Source organism: Mytilus californianus, unplaced genomic scaffold, assembly GCF_021869535.1.
Source record: "Mytilus californianus isolate M0D057914Y unplaced genomic scaffold, xbMytCali1.0.p SCAF_5, whole genome shotgun sequence".
Taxonomy (NCBI): domain Eukaryota; kingdom Metazoa; phylum Mollusca; class Bivalvia; order Mytilida; family Mytilidae; genus Mytilus; species Mytilus californianus.
Window position 1 is genome coordinate 5,969,847 of NW_026262701.1, and position 27,468 is coordinate 5,997,314.

General features: G+C 32.1%; 1 protein-coding gene across 2 annotated transcripts in view; it reads right to left on the reverse strand.

The window, feature by feature from the left end:
• Window positions 1–27,468, reverse strand: part of LOC127702551 (E3 ubiquitin-protein ligase rnf213-alpha-like) — a 151,314-nt gene that overhangs the window by 105,275 nt on the left and 18,571 nt on the right. Inside the window, exons 5-19 of one of the 2 annotated variants that reach the window (XM_052206794.1) lie at window positions 27,416–27,459; window positions 25,616–25,789; window positions 23,385–23,608; window positions 21,821–22,131; window positions 20,946–21,199; window positions 20,248–20,475; window positions 16,256–16,439; window positions 12,383–12,444; window positions 11,133–11,433; window positions 10,712–10,813; window positions 10,052–10,144; window positions 9,441–9,627; window positions 8,534–8,821; window positions 7,070–7,650; window positions 1,495–1,648 (exon numbers count right to left, since the gene is read on the reverse strand). In XM_052206794.1, the coding sequence (XP_052062754.1) occupies window positions 1,495–1,648; window positions 7,070–7,650; window positions 8,534–8,821; window positions 9,441–9,627; window positions 10,052–10,144; window positions 10,712–10,813; window positions 11,133–11,433; window positions 12,383–12,444; window positions 16,256–16,439; window positions 20,248–20,475; window positions 20,946–21,199; window positions 21,821–22,131; window positions 23,385–23,608; window positions 25,616–25,789; window positions 27,416–27,459 (3,187 nt within the window). Of the gene's footprint in view, window positions 1–1,494; window positions 1,649–7,069; window positions 7,651–8,533; window positions 8,822–9,440; window positions 9,628–10,051; window positions 10,145–10,711; window positions 10,814–11,132; window positions 11,434–12,382; window positions 12,445–16,255; window positions 16,440–20,247; window positions 20,476–20,945; window positions 21,200–21,820; window positions 22,132–23,384; window positions 23,609–25,615; window positions 25,793–27,415; window positions 27,460–27,468 lie in introns of both variants that reach the window. The other variant, XM_052206793.1, reaches the window with a different exon arrangement.

Consider the following 27,468-nt stretch of genomic DNA (forward strand, 5'->3'; position numbering starts at 1 on the left):
AGATCTGCATTTCCCTGGGTAAGAGGCAGGTCCGAAACCAGAGAACTTACTACCACCCGTTTTGCTAGTGTTAACATGGTTCTCAGCCAAAGACAAGTTAACAAAAGACAAAGCTGTAGTGAAATGACCCGACTCTGGAAAAGAATGATACCCCTTCAAATCTGGCTTGACTAAACCAGAGCAAGCCATAAAATCTGAGAGGGTAGACGAAACCCTTGGTGGAGAAGACATGGGCATATCTGACATATCCCTGCGAATAGAATAAACTAGACTCCTAAGATATTCAGAAGAGTTGGCAGAAGAAGGCTCCTTAGGAATCATAGCATCTCCCTCTGTGCTAGCAACACTGTCAATATCAGAAGAAGCACCTTGGTCTTCAAGAAAGTTACCTTCTTGGCTTCTAGGAGCCAAAGAAACAGAATCATCTTCCACCAGATGTCTAGGAGGTCTGGGAGGGTCATGTGGAGAATCCTGAGACAGACCCCTAGACTCAATAAGAGTAAGCCTGTTACCAAACTCAATGAATTTAGCGTTAACAGTTGCTTTTATCTTATGGATAGAAGTGGTAAGACTCCTCATCTCATCCTTAAAAGAGAATGATTCTGAAGACGGTCTACCGCCTGTGAATAAAGAGGCAAGTTGGGCATACCCATAGGCATGGGAGGCCACCTAGTCCTGGAAAAGGGGTCATTCCTGATGCCAGCTGGTAGCGTCTCCTGCATACTTGTCGTGTAAGAAACTGGAGACATTGGTATCTCAACAGGCCTAATTACGGTATGTGATACCTTGTTAGGCCTAGATAACCTCAACTGACTAGCACCAGAAGTGAAAGGCAAAGTCTTAACAGGGTCTGGGTTCTGTTCCAGACTAACACCAGAAACACCAGGGATAAACGCCATACTCCTATCCCAAAACTCATATGAATGAGTAGCCGAACACCAAGGGGACAACAAACCACTGGAACTTGTGTGTGTGTCACTTACCTCTTGGCCTTGCGTTACTGAAGTTTGAGTTTTGTCCATAATTCAGATAATATAAACAAAATTATCCAAATAAAACAATTAATAAATACAAATTACTATTGAAATAATATAAATATAAATTTCTATACAGAAAAATAACGTGGTTAAGCAAAAACCTTTTTCCTACTCAAAAAACGTGCAGCATGTACGATGGAACTGGAAAAAATGATGAAGGTTTATGGCGCACATGCGTCAGGTGGGAGAGGTCACGGGGGTATGGCTGGCTGGTTTCTGGATGAAAAATGCAGCGAGTGGACTGATATCAAATTTATGAAGGTGAGGTATTTAATGTAATAAAAACTCAGACTGAGTCAAAGCACTGTTGACACTAACAGCACATACAACAAACAAAATTGTTATTATCATAAAAATTCCCCTCAGTGAGTTCCCTAAATATTGTTTTTATACATGAGAAATGGCAATAATCAGTTGAACAATTTTAAAAGAATTTATACAAAGTAAATACTATTACCTGGCATTGATTCTTTTATCCAATCAACAAGTGGTTTACATTTAATAAAAACCTGCAGACATTCAGATCTATCCTGAGTAATCCCTCCTAGTATAGAGCAAGTATCCAGCAGATTACTGTCCAATTTCTTCATCACTGTGTCCTCACCGCCAGTCTGGAATATGTAAGGGGAAAAGATGGCTATTGTTTTCTTTGAAATTAGTATTTTATCTTAGCCAAGAAAATCTATAGCTTTTTTTCAAGATAATAGACAAAGTTTTCATTTTACCCCCATGTTCTATTTTTAGCTATGTGGGCCATATTTGTCAGCAGACGGGGTAATCAGACAAATTTTCAAACTAGATACCCCATTGCTGATTGTGGCCAAGTTTGGTTAAATTTGGATTTTAGTTTCAGAGGAGATGATGAGGTGAGCTAAAAATGAAGCATACTGAAAGTAATGAAACTTCAAATTACGTTCAAAGTACGTTTGTATATAATTGCTTACATAATCACTCATTTGATCTCTGGTGGATAGTTGTCTCATTAGTAATCAAACCACATCTTCTTATTCTTATCTTGTATGTGTAAACTGCTGTAAGATTGTTAACATAACAATATACATATACACTGAACCACAATATAGCCCAATAACACATGACTCTGAGGGCAAAATGTTCAAGAAATCAAAACACAACAACAACAATAATAATAAACTGTTAACACAGAGATATGTCTTGCCCATTTGTTATTTTGATAACGCAAATGTTTAAATTAAAATAGCAATACTTGACACATGTCAGTTATGCAAATATTCAAAGTCAATGAACCATGACTGAAGGTACAGGGTTAAACAATCTCCATAGAAATCAGATGTGCCAATGCTAATACATCTGCATACCAAATACCATTGACTTTTCATAAGATGTTCCTTTTAAACAAACCTAAACACAACATAATCTTGTAAACTATGCAATAGTTTCAAAGTCAATGAACCATAATGAGGGGTTATATAATCTCCATGGAAATGAAACTTGCAAATGCCTATACAATTGCTTACCAAATATCAATGACTTAACATGAGTGGTTCATCTTAAACTGACCTAATCACAAACTAATACATGTAAACTAAGCAAAAGTTTCAAAGTCAATAGACCGTGACTGAAGAGTAAGGACCAAATATTCTCCATGGAAATGAGATGTGCTAATGTTTATACAACTGCATACCAATTATAATTGACCTACCTCTAACAGTTCTCCTTAAACTGACCTAATCACAAACTAATACATGAAAACTAAGCAAAAAGTTCAAAGTCAATAGAACATGACTGAGGGAGCGGCGCCAAATAATCCCCATGGAAATCAGATATGTCAATGCTTATACAACTGTATACCAAATATCATTGACTTTCCACTAGTGGTTCCCCATAAACTGACCTAATCTGAAACTTATACATGTGAACTAAGCAAAGTTTCAAAGTCAATAGACAATGACTGAGGGGGCAGGGCCAAATAATCTCCATGGTAATGAGATGTGCCAATGCTAATACAACTTGCATACCAAATATCAATGACCCAAAATTAAAAAAAAAACAAAATACAATAATGGATTTCAATTAAACAAATTGAACTACACAGCCAAATTTTGCTCACGTGAATTTCACGTGAATCTCATTTCACGTGAATTTCACATGAATTTCACGTGAAATTCACGTTAAATTTTCACGTGAAATTATTTCACGTGAATTTCACGTAAAACATTTCATGTGAATTTCACGTGAAAAAATATAAATGGTGTCTAAGTTAAAAAAAAATAACCGAAAATCAAACATTTTGTCAACCTCTAATATCTTGTATTATATGTATCATATATTCCATGGAAATCTTAATTTAATTTGAAAAATTCTATTTTCACGTGAAATTCACGTGAATATTTCACGTGAAATTCATGTGAGTATTTCACGTGAAATTCACGTGAATGTTTCACGTTAAATTCATGTGAATATTTCATGATATATTCACATGAAAAATTTCACGTTAAATTCACGTGAACAATTTCACATGAAATTAACATGAATCAAAACTCATGTGAAAATGTTATGTTTCATTTTATCTGAATTAAACCATGAATTCATAAGAGAAATTTAACTTTATTGAGTTAAATTTTTGTAACATGAGAAACAAATTCACCTGAATTTTGCTATTATTCATTCCAATTTTCTTTTTGCAAAATTGAATCATTTTAAAAACTGTTATTCTTTGTCTCTCAAGATTTACACATTTGGACATACAATCATTGTAAATGATAAATATTTATCTTTTTGTTAAGCATGAATTATCTCCCTTGATAGTGGGTTAGATGCAACTACAAAAACATGTTGGTTTTGAATTATATTTTCTATCACTGTTTATATTTATCTCTAGTAGAGTCATTAGGATGGAATTTTGTATACATGTGTATCTCTTATTTCAAATTCCTAGATGCCTATATTATATTGATGGACTAATTTGATTTACTAGTAATATTTCTATAATTATTAAGTAGTAAATTTAATTACTTTCACACATCTTATGTCTTCTTTACTTTTATACTTTTAAAAAATGTGGGAGGTAACTCCAACTTATGAAATAGATTACTGTTACTGTAATAGATTCTTTACTTCCCATTATTGCAAAGAAAAAAAGGATAATATATATCATATATATATCATTAACTTCCAAACATGAGTTATCTCCCTTTTTTACTGTGCATAAAACTTTTCCTCAAACTTATAAGTCAAGAAAATTTGTGAGCATTGAATCGCACATAAGTTTAACATTAGGACATATATGAATAAAAACTAGTAAGAATACAGAAAAGAATTTTATATGTACTAAATTTTGTCAATAAATGTAAATTTGAATGTTTATCAATTTTTTAAGTATATTGAAAGTGCAGTATAAAATTTTTTGTATTGCTTTTTATAACATGACATCTATACAAGAAGCAAATTTTGTTTATAATCTTTGAAACTGAAAGATTGCATGATCAATTGTTGCACTGGGACACATTTTAAAATTACAAAACAATTTTACGTCCCTGTATTCTTAGATTAATGTTTTTATTTAGAAAAAATGAATGGTTACATCAAGGAATTGAATATTTAAATATACAATTCCTTGGTTACATTTACACTTTATTATTAAAAAAAACTTACATTCTTTAAGCTTTAATAAATGTGTGGTAAATGATTGCCAATTAGACAAGGCTTGCTCATTGAATTAAGGTTAAACATTTTACTTTTGTATAGATATATATATATATTCTTTTACACAATGAAATCACAGTCATAATTGAAATTATATTTATTATATTTTATCTGGGACTATTATATTAAGTTAGTATAATAGTCCCAGATTTTATAAATATATATATTAAATAGTTGTAAGGGTTTAATTAACTAACAGCTCCATGTGGAGGTGCTCCTATGTAAAGGATGCTTATTAACAAAATAATTTGTTATATGTTCCAAGGATTTGTATAGTAGGAATGGGGGAACTAGCAGGTACCTATTTCTCACTTTTCACATGGAGAAATACTTTGAACATCAGATCAGGACAATATCCGTGAATCTCTCGTCCGGAGTCGGGTTTTTTTAAAACGCTTGAAAGATACAGATTATGACGCGTCTTAAAGAGAAGAACGCCGTCAGCCAATTGTCAACAACAGTACTTGTTTCAGTTAATTTAACAAGACAAACAATACCAAGGAGCTATGAATCAATGAATACTCGAGGATGTACTACAGGTAACTCAAACAAATGATTTAATAGTGCAGGAATAAACAGAAATCTGCAATGACTGAATGAGAATGGTTTTCATCTTCGATTTTGGTATCGTTTTCGTTCGCTCCCAAATAATTTTTGGAGCAACATCTTAGGAGGAGAAGTGCAAATGTATGAAGGAATCCTTGGGTACAAATAGCAATTATATGCAGAAGAGGACTCTTAAACATTATTAACAGACATGTAGTCATAGTAGTGGTGTTTTCAAGAAACGTAAACCAACTGGAATTAACAATTGTGTATATTTTTTCAACCACAAGTACTTTCAGAATATAATACAATTCAAATTCAAATTATTGTGTCAACATACAAGTTACAGTAAAAAAATGAAAATGCATGTTTTAAAATGAATTTTATATAAAAAAATGAAATAACAAGAATTTTTAGCTTATTGTGCAGCCAAACTTTGAGATCTTTTAATGGTATATGCCTGTTGTTTGTCAACATTTTGCCTTAACCTTAAGATCAGTGTTAAAATGAGAAAAAAACTATTTTTGCATATATGAAATAAGAAGTAAATGGTTGTAAATTACAGAGAGCCTTTCAATATGGTACATTTGTATATCAGCTATATTTCACAGAACTTTCTATTTTAGTTTATTAGTACAATGAGACATGAGGTATACATCAATCAGCCAGCAATATAACAACAAAAACACCTGAAAGGCATTAAGGTGCTAACATGCAGTCCTCAACAAAAGACAGGTGTCTAAAAGATATGCCATGATCTATTTAATTGACCAGAGGCTATAAAAAAAATTACAATATGAATCAAGAATAGCCATCAACACCAAATTCTCTGAATATTTTTTTTTTATTAAGTCAAGATTTTTGACAACCACTGAAAAGATTTCTGGCTTTAAGCAGGTACATGAATAAGTGGCGAGGTGAACTAGTTTTTTTTCTTCAAAACCTTCTTAAAGAGAATTGGCATCTTTTGCAAGTAAGTCTTTTCCATAATGTGATTGGTTTGTGTCAAAACTGATGACCACACAATATGACTTATACAAACATAATAAAAATCAACTCAAATGAAATATACATCAGTGCAATCAACTTCTATAAATGACCACAGTCCATAAATCATTTACAAAAAAGGATTGAGACTCAACACAACCAAAAAAGTTCTAGGAGTGAACTAAGGTGCCCTGGATATAATTTATATCCTGTGATGCATTTGCTTGCCTTCATTGTTTAAGACCAAAAAATTTTGGAAACAAAGAAAGTAAAACAGAATGGAAGTATGAACACATGGTCCAGACCAAGAATAATATTTTTCATGTTTATATATATATCAAAACAGAATTTGTATTAGATTAGAATTGACTTACATAAATAAGCTCAAATCCTGTGAAATTAGTGTGATTGAGGCTGAATTCACTTTAATTTCATTAAAAAAAAGAAGCTCGATTCATGTTAATTTCACGTGAAGGCTCAATTCACGTGAATTTCACGTGAAAATCACGTGAGTTAAACGTGAAATTCACGTGAAATATTTCACGTGAATTCAGGTATAAGCTCGATTAACGTGAAATTCACGTGAATTTTTTCACGTGAAATTCACGTTAATTTCACATTAAATTCATGTGAACAAAATTTGCCTGTGTACAGTTCTCTATTTCTATCCACAAACAGAGATCAAATTTTACCCCCAGAAAATGAATTTTAAAAATGATTCCACTTTCAAGTCCTCTTAAAATAACAGAAGTTGTGTGAAAAAAACTTCTGGATCCTTACTATGAACCAAAATTACATTTGTACTAGGTACTTACCAATTTTATTATCTCTTGTATTTGGCTAAAATCTCCTTTTAAATCAAATGCATTAACTACTTCTATTATTGCTTTAGCTCCATGCACATAGTTCCTAATATTCCCATGTTGCTTGATCTGGTACAATCTTTCTTTTATCCAACTGGTATCTCCATCATTATCCAGTAATCTGAACTCTTTCTCCAAAGTACTGCTATCTTTATTCTTGAACCATTTCTCAAAATCAGTGAAAAACATATCTCCTTGTTTCAAGTTCTTGCTCAAAGTCTTCCACTGTTCCAGTGCTGGTTGCCAAACTTTCTCGAAGACTTCATTAATGTGAACATTCCTACCAAGTTGTTTCTGTTGTTCAATTCCCTTCTTTTCCCAAATCTTCAGGAAAAGTAATCCTTTGCAACATTCCAAAATATTTGGAAGTATATTCAATTCTTCTGGACATAGATCAAACACAGTCACTATTGGTTGGTAAGTATCAGGATTCTTTATATTTTCTAGTAATGGTGTTTTGACAAGTTTGTTTAAACAAACCATATCTGGTGCACTGAAAATCTTTAGCTTGGTTTCCAAAAGTGCAGTATCAGCTACAGAGAGACAGGAGAAATACATATTATTTAAACTAAAATTACTTATTTTCAAAGTCTTCATACAAACTCTTGAAGAGAACCAATCAAAAACAACAATGTTTACATTTGTTTTTATTGTGCATTTTTTAACTGCTGAGGAAGATGATGAAGAGGAGTTTGATGACTTAAATTTTGTTTAATTAAAGAACAACCCGCCACCTTCTCATGTGCCTGTCCCAAGTCAGGAGTTTGTAGTTCAGTGGTTGTTGTTGGTTCATGTCTGCCATATCTGTTTTTCGTAAACTGTTTTGTTATAAATTAGGCTGTTAGTTTTCTCAATTAAATTGTTTCATATTTTTCATGTCTGGACCTTTTATAGCCAACCACACAGTATGGGGTTTTCTCATTGTTGAAGGCTGTACCATTGCCTATAATTGCTTACATCCAATTCATTTGAACTTTGGTGGATAGTTGTCTCATTGGCAATCACACCACATCTCATTATTTTTTTTATTATAAGAATGAGTTCAATGATAAAGCAACCAATACAGATCTAATAGTTTATCAAATAAGAGATCACATATCACGTCAATAGACGCAATAGGAGTATGTATAATGTGGACAATTATTTTGCCCCTTAAGTTGCTAAGTTCTTTAAACCTTTCAAAGTCATGTAAATTTTGTTGATATCTGAATTTTAAAAATGAAATAATCTGCTTTCTAGTGTAGAAATGTCAGTTGTGGTATCATTATGATGTCATAAATACGTAGGTTTTATCTTTCAAACTTCCAAAATGGGAGATCATTTTGTTTTACTTATCAAATCAATTAAATCTGAAGAACTGCATTGTTTCTCAATGTAGAGAACATAAAAGTCTTTCTTTCAAAAATAGCTACATACCTTTGCAGTGAATGCAGATATAGGTGAAATCTTGTACAATTTGAAAGGTTTTATCAAATGCCTCTAGTTCTCTGAATCTTATGAATAATGTTATCATGATGGCTTCCGCATGTTCAACTTTCATAGCAATAAGTACTTTTTCAAAACTTCCACTTCTGCTGTTTAGCAACCTCAATGTTTTAATTACTATGTTTCCTTGTAGTAACTTGTTAATAAATCCCTGTATTATTTCCATGAATGTTTTCAACAACTTCAGACAGTCTTCCGTTACTGCTTTTGGAATATTGCCTAAAGTGTAAAAATAATAAAACGAAATACAAAAATGCACTTAAAGAATAATTTCTAATTCAATATCATGTATGGTTTTCCTGTATACTGTCAATTAAGAATTTAATACATTCATTTACTATTGAAAAATTGCTGATGACTGGTAAAACAGTGAGATACTCATTAATGCTTGTGGAGGTAAATCACTACAAAAATCATAAATGGGAGTTTTTATTATTGCCAACCTGATACTGTCCAATTTTGTGCATTAATAAAAACTCGCAATAATATCACAATTTACAGTATCAACAGATTGTCTCAAAAGGATTTCTTTATTGGTGTGTTTTCATCAATAACCATTTTGAAAACATAATGTTAAAAAGAGTAAGTTTAGAAAATTTCTTGTTTCCAGCATATCACTGTGTGAAGCACATAAGTGTATAAATTCAATTCCAAGGACGATCTTTTACATAATTTTGTTAAAACTTTCAATTGTGAATAATTATTTGATAGTCATGTCATGCACCATCCCTATATCACATGTTTCTTATAGAAGGGTAAAACAATGTATACTTTGAGAGACTTCTTTGCATTCCTTTGAAATCTCATATAAATTAAAAAATATATCAATACAGCTTACAAAACATCTCCATATATGTAGGAAAAGGTCCCCATGTAACAGCATGATGAAGAACTTCATATGGATCATCCAGCTTGCGTACATCCCAGCTCCGCTCAAAAACATTGGAAAAAAGCATTCCAAGTCTCATGTTGCCTCTTTCATCCTTGACATTTCTCCAGTCAAAACTGCTACATTTACTGACAGCCTAAAATAACAAACTTGACTTATGATACTGAAAGTTCTTATCTTATCACTATGTGCTACAGATTTAACATTTAGATGCTTGTATGCACCTTTGATCCAATTTTTAAACTTATATGAATAAACATAGACAACTTCATCATCCATATTTTTAGTAAAACAACTGGCTATCAACTGAGATTGATTGTTGATGTTTTAACACCACTTTCAGCACTATTGGCCATATTTTGTGGAGGTCAGTTATTGATGGAGGAAGCCAAATTGCCTGAAGAGAACCACCCACCTTTTGTAAAAAAAGTTGACAATCCTAGTCAATTAAGATTTGAGTCTATAACACCTTCCATGTGCACAGCTAACAACTATATTTTATGAATCTTTTTTGAGATTGAGAAAAGTTTGCTATATAAAATAACTCATACTTGTTTTACCTTTAATGCAACTTTGCTAAGAATCTCTTGTACAATTCCATCAAATGATTCTATATGTATACAGTAGATCTCTATCAACTTCTCTTCAATGCCCTGAATATCAAACATATTTATGAAATTTTTTTTTTTCAAATTGTGGATAAATATAGACTAGAATATGTACTTGGAAAATAAAGGCCCAATTACAAATATGAAAATATAAGTAGAACAATGTGCACTTAAATTTACAAACAGCAATCAAACAGATGTCAGTGAAAAATTATTTATAAAACACTACTCTGATGTATTAATCTCAACTTCAAAAATTGGTATAGTGTAGGTCAAGGTTTATAATTTTTTTTAAATTTAACTTTATTAATTTTTTGTTTTACAATATATTAGATTTAGTGGTGAAATACTTTTTATATAACACATTGGACTGCCTTAAAATTGAAAAAAAATTAAAGTTGCAAAATTCTGGTAAGCTGGTTTGATTTCATATGTTTGTAGTACTTTAAACTAGCTAGGGTAGTAATTGAGTTGCCCATTGTTGAAGGTTGTATGGTGACTTCTGAAAATCTATTTTGGTTAACCTATGTTTTGTTATTACGGTTTACTGCATTTTTCAATAGCTCATACAGAAAAGTCCAACATACATTACAAATATATCATATCTGTTACCTTTTCTTGAAGTAATTTGTGTAACCGTTCTTCTAATGTCTTCAAAAAGGAATCTCTCACTTTACCATCTGGAATTTTTATACTAAGTGCTGCATTCCACACCTGGAGGAAAAATAAAAAACATAAGGGTCATTTTGTGAAAAATATATAGTTCTTTACAACAGCAGACAATAATGGGTGATTTCCTAAGTATCAAACAAAGTTACTAATCTTTGGTTATACCAAAGATCTTGCTGGTGTTCCTCTATTTTATCTAAAATATACATCCATTTTTCATTTAGAACAAGTTTTTATTTTAGGCAAAGAAATTTACAGCATCACATCACACTGATTCTTCTGATATTTTTTTTTCAAAAACACTGTAGCATTACAATGGAAGTCCTCTTTGAATGATCTTTTGTGGAATTTTATAAATATTTACCTTCAAAAACTTTAACTCTTCCTTATATATAGGCTCATCAGCAAGCCAATTAACAATCCTCCCTCTTAAATAATCATATTTTCTCAAGTGACCATCCTTTGTTATATTCAGCTGTTGATAGATATTTCTACTGAGGTCAAGTTTATCCTGAATTTTATCAAACCTATCCAAAGTGATTAAAAACACCTCAGTAGCTGGAAGATGGATCATGCTGTTTCCAGAAGGATACTTCAGACTTGCTTCCAGTAGGTCAGCTGCTATTCTATATTCTCTGAATGCATTGGTTAATCCTGTTTTGGACCTATCAATAAATAATGTCTTTTTTAGCTCATTCTAGTGAATCTTTGTTAGTGCCCTAAAATTGTATGGTAAGAATATTATACAATTATTGACTTTTGATGAGGTTGATACAATTATTTATCAACCCCAGAGATATGATATTCACCAAGTCCAAAGGCCGAGGGTGAATGTCATATCTCTTGGGTTGGTAAATCATTGTATCAACTGAAATCAAAAGACAACAATTGCTTTATAATATAACTTTTTATCCTTCTTTAATTTTCTAGTATTTACTCAAGACACTAAATATATAATGTGCTTTTGCAGTTGCTAATTTTCATAAGTCGAAATTTTCAATAAAGTTTACTATAAATAAATACACCAAAAACAAGAAGAAGAGAAAAAATACACCGAAAACAAGAAGAAAAAGAAAAAAAAAAAACGGGAATTTACTTGACGTCATAAACCTATGTCATTGACGTTACCTTGGAAAATCTATTTTTAGGTACACAGACACTGTTCCAAATCTTATATTAACCTCTCGTGATTTTTGCAGCGGTGAATATTACGTTTAATAAAAAAGGATTTTCCTCTGCTTTTAGCCAATAGAAAACAGAAAATGTATAGCCATATAAATATTTCACTTCTTCAATACTAACATCTTTTGTCTCGCCCAGTAAAACATAGAAATTTAGGAAAATTGGTATTGTAAAATAACTATGTCTTTTGAATATACACAATAATTACATTTGTCTCAGTCTATCACACATGGCTCATTTACAATAAAAAAGGCATAAAAAAATTCACCAATAATTCGTAGAAGTCCAGGGAAATAATATTGCTCCTAAGCACACCATCAAAGAAAGCAATATTTCCGTATTCAATTCTTATTGTTAGATATTAAAAAAACATTTTCTGTAAATGTAATAATAATATCTACACAAAAGCAGTAAATATAAGAATAAACTTACATATCTATGTTCATATCAAGATACTTGGAGGCCACAAACTTTATCAGTTTCTTTACTAAACCCTACAATAATATGAAGTAGAATTCAGGTAAATAAAAATTCAGCTCCACTAGAATTTCTCTCCATTAAATTATTGATTTTTCTTAATATAAAAAAATAACCATTGCAGATATTAGTTGTTGTAAATTTAGATCTCCTGAATCTATCCTTCTTTGACTAACAATTTTATATTTCCCATTCAGATAATACATAAAAATGGATAACAGGAATCACCAACATGGCATAGTTCAATATACCAAACTAACCACAAACACACAACTCCTCTGAAATATCAGAGAGACTAACAAAGAATAAACTACAACCAAGAACACATATGCTTTTGATAGCCTAACTTGTTACAGGCACAATTTTTGGTGGCTTTAAATCAATTGTATTTGTGCACAAACATCCCCTTTCCCCATATAGACCATGTTCTAAAGCTAAAACACAAAAAAAACAAGAATGTGCCCATAGTACACATATGCCCCACTCACAGTGGACCGTGAAATTGGGGTCAAAACTCCAAATTTTTCATTAAAATTAGAAAGATCATATCATAGGGAACATGTGTACTAAGTTTCAAGTTGATTGGACTTCCAACTTCATCAAAAACTACCTTGGCCAAAAACTTTAACCTGAAGCGGGACAGACAGACGAACGGATGGACGGATGAATGAACAGACGCACAGGCCGAAAAACATAATGCCCCTAGGTGGGCTATAATAAAAACACAGTGCAGCTATCAGCAGGGTGACCATAAACTTCCACAAGAAAATAAAATCAAAGCCTTAAAGGCTGTTAAATCAATTGCTGCCTAGTTAATGTGTTTGTGACTTTTATTTTTCATCCACATGTAAAACAATTAAACCCGAGAGGAGTCTTATCTAGTGAGAAGTAATGATGTTTTAACTTAAAATCAATAAAAGACTTGTTAAAGGGTTATGTTCTTCTCATATATTTTATGATGGTATGATACTAAACCCCTAACGGGAGGGATTGTACTTGATTTTCATATGATGAAGACCTAATCTTTCAATCAGTTTAATTGAGGTTTGGAGCTGGCATGTCAGTAACTGCTAGTAGTCCTTTGTTCATTTATGTATCATTGTCATTTTGCTTAGTTTCTTTTGTTACCTATTCTGACATCGGACTCGGACTTCTTTTAAACTGAGTTTTACTGTGCGTATTGCTATGTGTTTCTTTTTTCTACATTGACTAGAGGTATAGGGGGAGGGTTGAGATCTCACAAAACATGTTTAACCCCACCACATTTTTGCGCCTGTCCCAAGTCAGGAGCCTCTGGCCTTTGTTAGTCTTGTATGTTTTTTAATCTTAATTCATTTATATGTTTTGGAGTTTAGTGTGACTGTGACGTCCATTTTCACTGAACTAGCACACAATTTTATTTAGGGGCCAGCTGAGGACCACCTACGGGTGTGGGATTTTCTCGCTGCATTGAAGACCCAATGGTGGCCTTCAGCTGTTGTCTGCTCTTTGGTCGGGTTGTTGTCTCTTTGACATATTCCCCATTTCCATTCTCAATTTTATTATCTATCAGAAAGTCAATTTTACAATGTTTAACATTTCCCAGGGTGACAACCTGTTTACCCGGCTTCTGGGGAGGCAAATATATTTGTGGAAATGTATAACTCCTGAAAAAGACATAACAGATTATTCCCTTGTAGAGTGTTTATTACTGAACAATTATTAACATGACAATCCATGCATCTGGCTTCATTATCTCTATTGCTTCTATTTTAATTTTAAGTATATCATACATGTAATTGGTTTAAATTTAACCATTGAGTTGATGATTTCAACTTTCCTGACACGAGTGTTTCACCGAACTATCATCTGCCATGATCACGATTTGTACAATTCCGATGTTCCAAACAAGTTCAAAATTTAGCATGTTTGCAATGCAGCCCAATAATCATGAGAAAACAACGATTTTGATAGGCTGATCAAATACAGCCCAATAATCACGAGAAACTACGATTTTGATTAGCTGATCATGATTGTCTACCTGGGGAAAAGTTCAAAATCAGACAATTTTTTGTTCATGTACAAATTCACAAAATCGGGCAGGGCAAATTAAAAGAATACAGGGTTTCAATCGGGAAAGGGCTGGTGGACCGCCCTATGAAAAAGATCAAACTGGTACACGGTCAATGCTAGAGAGATCTATTTTTAAACCTTTAAATGAAAAGACGATGGTCATGCATTGTGTAGGGTCATTATGACATTTGACAATGTCTCGAGATCTTGATTTTTACAATACTATAACGTGCGTAGTGATTTTACGATAATTTTATGAATGAACGAAGATTTTATGAATGGACAAGAGCAACTTGACCTCTTTCAAAAAAGAAACATGAATTAAATAACATTTAACTGTATAAGGTATAATTCAGTCAAATTTTCAATATTAAATCAACAACTGACATGTTTCAATATTTTGATGAAACGTCTCAAGAAGGAAATTGCAGGTATAAAAAATGCACTTTCTCACTCTGCCTTCTACGTTCTTTGATAAGTCAATCGGTTGTCCTCTTAAATACAAATACATCTACAAGAACATATGTTGAAACTTTACAAACCAACTGTTGTTTTTCAACTGTTTCAATTAATGTATTCCATTAGAAAACATACAGAGGATTTTTAGAATGACAGACGAGGAATCAGTTTTATCTGCTCAAAAATTTGGGTTGATAGATCTAGGTTACAAAGATGGCTATATGCTATAGCATGAAAGAAATTGCTTTAAAAATTGATAAATAATCAAGTATGATGGGTCAAAACGTGTTTGGTACTGACTGAAACTAGCTAAGATAGCTACAGCTGTTGGGTGGATGCTGCTTCCCAAGTAAACAAGAAATTATGTTCCTAAGTCACGTTTCCTCAAATATGTGATGAGTGATGTTTATCTTGTCTGCACCTGGGCATATTATTTTATATATCTTCTGTTTACGACCCATTTGGATAAAATGTTTGCCTGTCATTCCATAATGTTGATTTTAAGTTTATTGCTAAAGGTTGATTTGTAAACTTGGGGTTAAACCCACCTCCTTCAAACTTTATCCTGTTCCCCAGTGAGTCATTCAATATAAAAATAAGATGTGGTATGATTGCAAATGAGACAACTCTCCACAAGAGACCAAATGACGGTAGAAGCTAACAACTATAGGTCACCGTACGGCCATCAACAATGAGCAAAACCCATACCTCATAGTCAGCTATGAGAAGTGATAAATGTAAAACAATTCAAACTAGAAAACTTACGGCCTGATTTATGTACAAAACAATGAACGAATCAAAGTGCTGGTAAGCACTGAAGGGTAAAGATTGCTTTAATTTTTCAGTGGGAAGTAAAATTAAACAATTAAATTCAACTACAATTATATATGGACAAAGGAAGATAACTACAATTAACAATTACATCATTGATATTTTTAGAACAGACATTAGATTACTGCACCTTGTACAAGTTATGTAATTTTCTTGACAAGCATAACATCATTTGTAACTTGAATATCCGAGCATATATTTCATTAATAAATTTCGGGAAATTTTCATGGATAGGATGTTTAGAATGTTATGATCAATCCACTATATTTTGTGTATCTCAAAAGTAGTGATCAACCTTGGAAGATTTAGACATCCAATCAGTCCCATAGGGTTTTGATAGTATTTCATGCAATCTTTACCCAAAAACAAATATAATATACCTTTACAAAATGACCTTAATTACTTTGATCTACAAGAAAAACAAAACAAAAAATATTGTGAAAAAGTCAAACATATAGGTTATATATCTATAATCCTGACACTCACAAGGTTGGTGTAGGTAACTCTCAAATAGTAGTAAAGAACAGCTATGGTAATATCTAGTGGAATTCTATTGGTTGTTAAAACATCTTGCAACATCTCTAGCTTTAGTGATGCTATCAAAGTCCTGGGTAATAAATAATCCACATCAAAATATGGATTCAACACTTTAAACATGTCACCAGCTGACCTGTAAAAAAGAAATAGAAATTCTTTTTATATAAACATATTATTCAAATTACAAACACTAGAACCATACTGTTAGGTTGCTGTTTCATTGATGCTTATCCAAAATCTCCTTTTATTCACAAATATTTTATAAATATATCAAATTAATTATAACTGATTAGTTGAACTTGGTTGTGTAAAAATCTCAAATAAGTCAAGATTCAGCGTAATTCACATTTGTTCAATCTATTATATGAAAATAAGAAGATGTGGTATGATTGCCAATGAGACAACTCTCCTCTGCTTGAAGAGACCAAATGACACAGATATTGACAACTATAGGTCACTGTAAGGCCTTCAACAATAAGTACAACCAATACCACATAGTCAGCTATAACCCAAGAAACATACGACGTAATCATTTGGTCGTATATAAGTAACTGCTGACATTACCTTAGTTTGATGTCATTGTGACGTCTGGGTTTGGTAACATAAAGCATAACATATTTTTACGTAATATTTACGTAATGAACTTTTGAGAATACGTTGTAATGATGTTTTTATAACGTCGAACTTTAACGTATTACAAGACGTATAATAAACGTAACATTTACGTAATTGAATTTTACAAATACGTTAAAATGACGTTGTTCTGACGGTATTTTTTTTTTTTTTTGTTGAAATGTACATTTGTTAGAGATACATAAAGTACCGGTACCTTATCCCGGTCTCGTTGACGTTAGTATATAGCATTTCATAAGGTTAGTACTTGTTAGTACACAACATACAGTTTTGCTAATAAATAATGTATAACAGAATAAAAAGAAATTACTATGATATATTATAAATCTTAGTTAAGGAGATAAATTAATTTTTTCTGCAACCAAATTGTAGAAGTTTTTATATTTGCCTTGTTTATTTGTCAATATTTCGTAATGTTGGAGAAGTTCACTTTTAAAAATTTCAAACACATTAATTTGTTTTGTTTTCTGCTCGGATATGTAATACACTTTATATATAGTTAAAAGAATGATTGTTAGAAAATCGTTGATATTGTAATAATTTGTATCGTTTATCTTATATCCATACAAAAGTGATGCCAGTGATATTATATGATGTCCTATTTTAAGTTTGTCTAGTATTAGTTTTATTTGATCCCAAAATGATTTTAGATATTTGCATGTCAGAAAGTAATGATCATAATCTTCAATGACATTACATATATTACATAGAGGAGTTTTAGTTATTTTCCAAGAGAAAAGTAATTGTTTTGTTGGTAAAATGTAATGTAGAAATTTCCATCTTAACATTCTCAATTTATTATCTTGGATATAGTTAAAGATGAAGTACAACATTTGTTCTCTTTTCCTTGTATTGTTATCTAAATTCAAAATTCTGTCCCATTTTTGAAATCCTATTGCTTTCTCATAATATCTATTTAAAAGCCAGATGTAGATATCTTTCGAGGAAAATATTTTTATTGGTACCATTTTTCCTTCTCTATCTTTGAATTTAAATTCGGAGTCGGTAGCAACTTTTGTTTTGATTGACTCTTCTTTTATGAGCTCTTGTAACCACTGTTTTGGTATTGCTTTCATCAATTTAGAATATTTCCGAAAACCAATTAGCATGGCAAGATAGTTTATCTAAAATCTTATTTTTATTAATTTTTCCTTTATCATCAATTATGACGTTATTTTTTTACGTAAATTAATTCGTAATTAAAACGTCATTTCAACGTATGCAAGTAATACTGTATTTGTGACGTCTAACTGAACTTAAAAAATTCCCTGTCCATTTGTCAGAATAGTAAAAATCTTCATCATGGCTGATGGATTTTCATCTGCAAAAAGTTTAATACACAGCTCAAGAAGAAAAGCATGCAGTGCTACCATCAACATAATAAATAGTAGCTTATGGACATTATCACTTATTGTAACAAATCATACAGTGTTATCATTCTTGTTATTCAAATATCAAATAATTTAAAGTACAATGTACTGTCTTTTATTTTTCACAAGGAATCAGATAAATATACTTCTTTGTCAAAATTTTAAATTGGAAAAATGTCAATTGGAAAAGTCACTTTAATATTCCTTATACACAAGAAAATATTTCCTGGTATTGTAGCTACATGTTCATCTTTGCTTCACAATTGTATAAGAACAAGAATCATGCAAGTAAAAAGAATAAAAGGGCTTATTAGCTCATCATCACAGTATACCATTAAAAAAAATTTGACACTTTTCTAGAGTCCAAAACAGCAATAAAAAATGTAACCTTTAAAATTGTTGTTGCACACTAAAATCCTCATAGGGATTTTCATAAGTTGGCAGGTATGCTGACCCTCTAGTGGTACATGTCATGTTCTCATCCCAGACTAAAATCTGTTAATCAAAGAGCTTAAAAGCTCTGAGGGAAAAGACGGCAAATGTTTCTATTTTTTTTGTGTATCTTTTGATAGTCTTCATACAAAGAATGAGCAAAAACATGTAGAAAGATTGATAATATTGAAATGAATTGTTGGTTAATAATGTAATTTCATTTCCTTAGCCAAGAATTCATCATAGAATCAATTTGGACCAATAAAGAGTTTGGCATCTTCTAATTCAAAACATTTCATTAAAGTAAAGTGAAAGTTAATTATCTAAAATTCAATTGAATTCTATCATTTAATAACTACAACAATATATATTTTTTTTATTGTATACCACTGAACTGCAAGCTAGGGCATTTCTCCATTTTTTGTGACAGGGATCTAAGATTTTATAAATTTTTTCTCGATAAAGTGAGGACTGAATAGTCTATTCAGTTTTAAATTTCCATTTAAATATGTTTAAACTACAAAAAGCCATTTGAAAATTTTAATATTTTTTTTACCATTACAATGATTATGTTGGTACATAAAATTTTGTTTTAATGGAAAACTTATACTTATCATATAATAAATATCACATTTGAAGTGTTCAGATACAGAAACTTTTCTTTAGGTGGATAATTACTCATCAATTTGAGGTGTTTCTGTATTGGAGAAGAGATTCTCAATACAGTTACAGAAAAGAATGAAAACTGATGTTTCTCTCCCCAATCCCATGTATCCCCATTGTTTACCGTGAAAGTTGACCTACAAATCAAAGCATTGCATGTTTGAATCATCTACAGCAAACATAATTATGTTTTTAAATAAACAAATACCGATTTCTAAATCATACACGATTTCTGTGAATGATTTTAATAATGAGGAAAGGATATCCCTGCTTCTACATTGGCTGTGTTTGGATATACGCCTAAGGCAGCCTATGGTTACCCATAGGTATCTTTGGGTACCCATGGTTTGATATTTTGATATATAGAATATCAAACCAAAGGTACCTATGGATAACCATAGGCCACCTCTGGCGTATATCCAAACACAGCCCAAGTGTGGAATTCCAACCATGACGTCACTAGGTTGGATATATTTAGAATATTTCGTAATACTGATTTTTCCGGATTGTAAAAGAAACGTAAATAATGTTAAGGAGAGCACAAGATACGATAATTTCACGAGATACAGAAGGCAAATGTGTTAAAAAGTGTTTATAAAGTCAATCTGTTCATTTGTGTGTCTCCTTCTCATCAATTCAGTATGAAACTTTGAGGTGTTTTCCCCAACTATAAAAACAAAATGAGTGACGTGATGGGCTTGGAAGACTGGCCAGCCACATAGGGAATTGACGGCTTGAAGCCGTCTTTCCCAAAAAACATTTACTGGTATTCATACCCAAAAAATAAAGACAGAAGGACATTAACCACCAAGCTTTTCCATATAACTATATAAATATGATTACCTGTCCCATTTTGATTGATATTTGAAATGGTCAATGTCGTATCCAAACTGGTCAATGCCCCACCATTTTGGAACGCTGTCATTATGGTTCACTTTTACAGTTGGTTCTTCAAAAGGTCTTATATCATTTAACATAAAATGAATAACAGGAACACAAAACATCCAACAAGGGTCTGATGATTTTCCGGCAATCGTTCTTGAAAACTTCAATACAGAATCAGCTACTTTACTGTAGAAAGAAGAGTTTGCATTGAATGGAGATAATTTAAACAAAAGAATTCAAAAGTTCACAATTTATTTGAATGAAATTTTTGTATGGTTTCCCATGTTAAAAAAAAGTATGGTTGACAATGGCTCTTTTGCATGATTTGCTATTTAGATGTATAATCATATATAATTAACACTGATCACCATATGAATGGATGACCAATGATATTTTGCAACACCCTCAAATTTGTAGGTAATTTTTGTTTGTTTTTAAAACATATCACAACAACTGGCTTCATCTTAGGATATCAACTCACCTTTAAACAGAAAATGTTTTTTTGTTAAGATAATAAGTGTTATGTTACATACTCAAACCAAATTATTAAAGACTAACTGAGACTAAAAAATATACCAAAAATGAGAATTGTAAATATTTTTCCTTATTTCTTTGCAAAAATTTGCAATATTTATTTCAATCAATAAATTACAGACCTGAAAACATTCGGTAGAAAATTCTTTAAGTCTTCTAGATCTGTTGATGTTTTATTTTCAAAATCTGGCATTGGCAACAGTGCCTCACATAACATTCTCTTCTCTTTGTATTCTATTTTAACATCATATTCATTGATTAAGTATGTGACAGAGACTGCTGTAGTTAAGCGAAGAGACTTTGTTTCAATATTGACTGGTTCTTTGCCAATTTTGTCCAACCCATGTATGACTTTTTTCATATGTGATGAAAAACCCTGCAATAAAAATTTGTAAAAGACATTTTGTCAATAATTGCACACTTTATATATTTGAAACTACGCTTCAGACTTTCACCTTGCTAACAGACATTTAAACCTTGTACAACTCTGGTGGCGCAATAATAAAAAGTATCACAGAATCTATTTAAATTAAAATCCAAGCAGAAAAGTCATTTAAATAACAAGTTGAGCTGTGAGTTACTGCTCACTTATGATACCCCCTATAAGTATTCGGCAAACAGAAAGTTAAAAAGATGCATCACACAGTATAGTATGCCCACATGAAGGTCGGTACCAAATTTCAGGGTATTCTGATTGCCAATCCCTTAGAAAATAGTGATGAAATTTTCTAAATGGTCATTATTTGGAAGAAAATACAAATACAGAGCTGGTGATAATTACAAAAAATTTCAAGCATCCTCATTTTCAAACCGAAAGACCGGTGATTAAGCGTCTTGCAGAATAAATTTGTTGACTGAAAATTGATAATGACTATGTTGATCTCTGAAAGTTAATAATATACTAGTATACTATACAGGCATAAAGAGGTCAAACCAGGGTTAACTTTTTCACCGTAGGCATCTGTTTATTACCTTACTCCAGTAACTGATTACTTACTTTGGAAAATATTGGATCAAAGTCAGATCCATACATTACTGACATATCGTTGACAAAAAGTTTCCTAAGTCCATCCCTTATCTGGCCCACTTGCAAAATCATTTGTTCACCATTTAATCCATCACTTTTCAAAGATTTTAACTGCCAATCTGGTTGGAATGCTGACACTGCAAGTTCTGCATCTTCACAAAGTAGTTTATAGTAGCTATCTACTCCAAAGAACTTTTTCACATTGTCCCAAAAATTTTTGCTTTTAATTCTGCCTAGCCTTGGGTCTTCTCTAACAACTCCATCATAACTATGGTATATATCTAGAAACAGGCAAAAATGTCTGTCTAATAAGCTATATCAATTGTTAGAATTATTAGAAGTTAATCAAAGTTAAAGTCAAGCTCACATTACTTAATTTGTAAATGCCTCTTGTCTAACCATAAGACATTATTAAATTTCCAAACCTTAGGTAATCCAAACTGTCTAAATAAATCCTTATTTATAACCATTTTGAAAAAGGCTGCCAACAGATAATTTCAGACACTGAGAATTTGGATGCATATTACTAATTGATTGTTGGTGTTTAACACCACATTCAGCATTTGACTATATCGTGGCAGTAAGTTTATCTTGGATGAGGAAGCAGGATTATTCTGAGAGAACCATAGACTTTTGGCAGGAAAACTGACAATCCTTAGTTAAGACAATGAGGATTAAAGTTGAACAAGTGGGGTTGTAATTCACAACCTCAGTGTTGACAGGCTATAACTCACAACTGTAGTGTTGACAGGCTAAAGATTGTTGTAGATAAACTATGTTGAACATTCAAACCACAGAGGCACGGATAACAACGGTGGTTTTTAAAGACCTTGACTACCCGTGAGGGTCTTGGCACTAACTTACACTTTTATAGCATTTTTTGTGGAAATCCTAGCACAAATATAGATGTTTCTCAAAATTGTAGTTTTATTGTAACAAGTTTTTACCTTCTTTTATTTAATCCACTTTTCCACAAAAATTATGTCCACATCTACACTGGCAATTCTTTTTAACAAAAGAAAGTTGGACAAGTTTTAAAATTCCAATGTGTAAATGGAAAAGAAATTAAATGATTTATATTATTGCTAGAGGATTGGGATTTGAGGTTGTATATACTCAAACAGATCTTTGATAATTTTTATTATACACTTTAGATTCACATCACCCATTGATTAGGCAGTGTCACAGTCTGAAGCCTGGTCTTGAATGCTGATAAAAAGATGTTTAAAATAATCGGGTACCGTACATTTTTTCATAGAGCATTTGGGGACCCAGCAATATAACCTTGGTAGTTAAAGTATTCAGTAGAGGAAAGGCCAATCCAGTTTTTTGGTTGATATTCAAATAGAACATAAACAGATCTATGATTAATTAGAATTTCATCTTCAGTTTGTAAAGTGTTGTTAGTATATTCTGGGTTGCCAAGTGAATTATCAATACCTAATCCCTTATGCAGTTTAAATTTTTCTAATTATTTTAATTTGAAAGAAAACAGCATAAAATAATAATATTTTAAAATTGTAAATTGTAGCACCTTTAGATGAATGCTTTAAAGGTAATGATAAAGTTCTTTTATAACCCTTTTCTGTCAAATCTCTTCCAGCAAATGTACGGTGAAAATATTCGAAAGTTTTGCTGTTCTTGCCATCTTCATGATATGCCACATAGTTATAGTAAAATGGACCTGATTGTGATGAAACCATATCTTTTGGAATGGCAACTGTCACAGTGCCAACTATGTAACCATCTGCTCTTGGCCTGTAAAAAATGCAATATTGTTACTTTGAAGACCTTTGACTGTCAATTCAAACATACATGCCAACCTCTAGAAATGAGAAATCATGTCATAACATTATATGACATGCCAAAATGTGAGTAAAATATGTGCCCTTTTTTTGGCTCTGAAAATCATCCAATCAAATATAAGTACAATTAAAAGAGAGAGACATATAATTTCCATGACTTTACAATGAAAACTAAACTGTTATCATATACAACAGTTGCCTGCTAAGCTAAATTAGAACATCTAAGCTTGATCCATATTCATGACAATTAAAGTATTGTTACATTTTTTCTATCAAAGTTAATGAAACTACGAAAGAAAATATAAATACAAATTACAGTTCAAGCTACAAGGATGAAAAGCAAACACTTTATTCAGCCCACAATCACTTGTTTAAGTTCACCTCCAATTCATACCCTTTTCCTTACCAGTCCAGAAAATGACCTCTTCAAAACCTTGAAATTTTCAAGACATGAACAATGTTAAATAAATGAGCTTTGCAGTGGAAGCCATTTGTGAACTTGGTAATAAAATCAATAATCATTGAAAAAAAACATTAGCATTTTAACCAAATAATCTTCAAAGCCAATAGACTAAAGCCAATAGACCATGACTGAAGGGGCAGAGCCAAATAATCTTTAAAGTCAATAGACCATGACTGAAGGGGCAGAGCCAAATAATCTTCAAAGCCAATAGACTAAAGCCAATAGACCATGACTGAAGGGGCAGAGCCAAATAATCTTCAAAGCCAATACCGGTAGACTAAAGCCAATAGACCATGACTAAGGGGCAGAGCCAAATAATCTTCAAAGCCAATACTGGTAGACTAAAGCCAATAGACCATGACTGAGGGGCAGAGCCAAATTATCTTCAAAGCCAATAGACTAAAGCCAATAGACCATGACTGAAGGGGCAGAGCCAAATAATCTTCAAAGCCAATAGACCATGACTGAGGGGACAGAACCAAATAATCTTCAAAGCCAATAGGCCATGACTGAGGGGGCAGAGCAAAATAATCTTCAAAGCCAATAGACCATGACTGAGGGGGCAGAGCCAAATTAAATCTTCAAAGCCAATAGGCCATGACTGAGGGGGAAGAGCCAAATAATCTTCAAAGCCAATAGGCCATGACTGAGGGGGAAGAGCCAAATAATCTTCAAAGCCAATACCGGTAGACTAAAGCCAATAGACTGACTGAGGGGCAGAGCCAAATAATCTTCAAAGCCAATAGGCCATGACTGAGGGGGCAGAGTCAAATAATTCACATGCATAAGAGATTTGCAAACAATAATAAAACTACATATTATACTTTGAAAGTACTTTTATTTGTGGGTACAAATTTAGTGGTTTTTGTGGATGGCTTTATCCACAAATTTATGTGCCCAATGTAATATAACAACTGTTGTTGAAATCAAAACATGGAAAGATACCCATGTAGGTTTTACTACACGACTAAGGGCATATAATCTAGAGAATACAAGGAATATCAGCAAACACACTATGAACTATAAATTCAACTTTAGACAGGATTTTACTCATTTAATCTTTAAAAAACCTAAATTGTACAACTTTTAACATTTTAATTCTCATGAAAAAATTAGTTTTGATCAATGAAAGTTAGACTTCAGGTGTGGTGATGAAGTGTTCATTTAATCTTCTGATAATTTTTATACGAAAAAAAAAAATTCATATATGGCTTGCTTTTTTTTCAAAAGAATTAATTCTACAAGTCAAAGTACATTTGTAGCATTTTTTACGTTACTGTTTTCTCTATAAAGTGCTTATGGCCCAATTAACACCTTTAATGATCGTTACTCTGTTGATACATATATACTAGTGGTTCCCTTTATCGTTTGTTTATTAGCTGACTTAATCACAAACTTATTCATTGTTGACGCCACAGCCTGAATAACATGTCTTAGTCTCACCTTCATTACATTGGTCTGAGAAAGGAGTGATGACAATAAATAAAGCATAGATACCTTTCCAATTTTAATTTGTATTTTTTGCTCTCCCAACCACCACCATACTTCTCAAATGTAACAACCACAAAGTCTTTATCTGGATTGGTCAGAATTGTGGGTGAAATAACAGCATGAAAACATACGTCTATAAAGGAACTTGTATTTGGTTTCTTCCCTTCTGGCTTTTTACTACTGCTTGAATTGTAAAAAAAGAAAATAGAAAATACAGAAGCAAGCACCTTTCTCAAATTAAAAGACAAAGCAAACTATATCATTTATGGACTTTGTATTGTAATTGTGAAGCATATGATGATGTTCCATCGTTCTCTATATAGGCATGTATTTGTGTATGCTGATCTACTCTTATTGTTTAGAGAAAAAATCATATTAAATGTATTATTGTTGAACTTAAAAAAATAAAATAATTAAAAAACAAACATATTGTGATAATTAAACAGCTATTCTATTCTACAAATCAATATAATAAAAATAATTTAATACCAGTTATTATTTCATTTCTCTAATTCTTAACCGTTTTATAATTTTCCTGACCTGTGATTATTTTTTATTTAATCAACATGTGGTTTGTTTGATCTCAGTTCTTCATTGTTCAAAATCCAGTTATGACATCAAATTTTCTTGCTTTTCACTTAATTTCCTTTTTTTTTTGGAAGTCATGAAAAAAGAAGGATTGGTGTTTGTCAACATATTACCGTTAATTATCTATAAATCAGATCCCACTACCAAATCTTGTGCAAAACATACACAAGATTATGCACACACTAAAATGAATCCCCTGGTTTACTGACAATGACTGAATTTGTGTCTTTCAAGGAAAGGTATCACAAACGCTTTATATTATCAAAGATCTATAAAAATGATGTCATGCATGGACACATCACATCTGCTAGATGATAATGATGAATGGCTGTTTATCGTCCAGTGGCAAGTTAAATGCACAGTCAGGACAAGGACATGTTAATGTGATAGGAATATATGAACCCTTCTTGTACTAGACCAAAACACTGAGCCTGATTTTTTAACTTGCTAGTTTACAAGGTAACAGTCCTCAGGAAGACATGTCAGCCTTCCCTGATTCATTATTCTGACACCAGGATGACCAGTCTTTGCTCTTTTTTAAAAATGCTAAAAGCTTAGTGGCTCTTAAATGCTTAATGCTTAGTGGATAAGGAGCAAATATCAAATTTCAAGTCTTTGGTTTGACCAGACTGGGAATTGATCCCAAGACTTTCTGCACTTGAGGGGAACAAGCTAAAACTAGACTATTGAGATTGTTGACAAATGCTAGACATACTCTTCACACCATAAGGTATCTGTTTCCTAAATACAGTATAAAAGCTCTTCTAACTTCTGAAATATAAAGCTTCATTCATAAAGTTTACATTATTACTGCACTAGCTAATAAAATTGAGAATGGAAATGGGGAATGTGTCAAAGAGACAACAACCCGACCATAAAACAGACAACAGCAGAAGGTCACCAACAGGTCTTCAATGCAGCGAGAAATTATCGCACCCGGAGGCGTCCTTCAGCTGGCCCCTAAACAAATATATATACTAGTTCAGTGATAATGAACGCCATACTAAACTCCAACTAACCCCATTCCTGACAAAGTAACATCTCTTTGTCTGGCAGGCAAGACAAAAGCTTCAGATGTAAGTTGCAACATCTTGTGATTGAATGGCAGAGTTTAAAAGTCTAACTTCTTAAACAAATTTATAAATAAACAAAGGACTACGATCTTACTTTCTTATTCATAATATTAATATTTTTAAATAACCTGGATTGAACACATACCCTGTAGTTTCTCCCACAGATGTTTTTCCACCAGTCCCATAACTCTGAAAAAA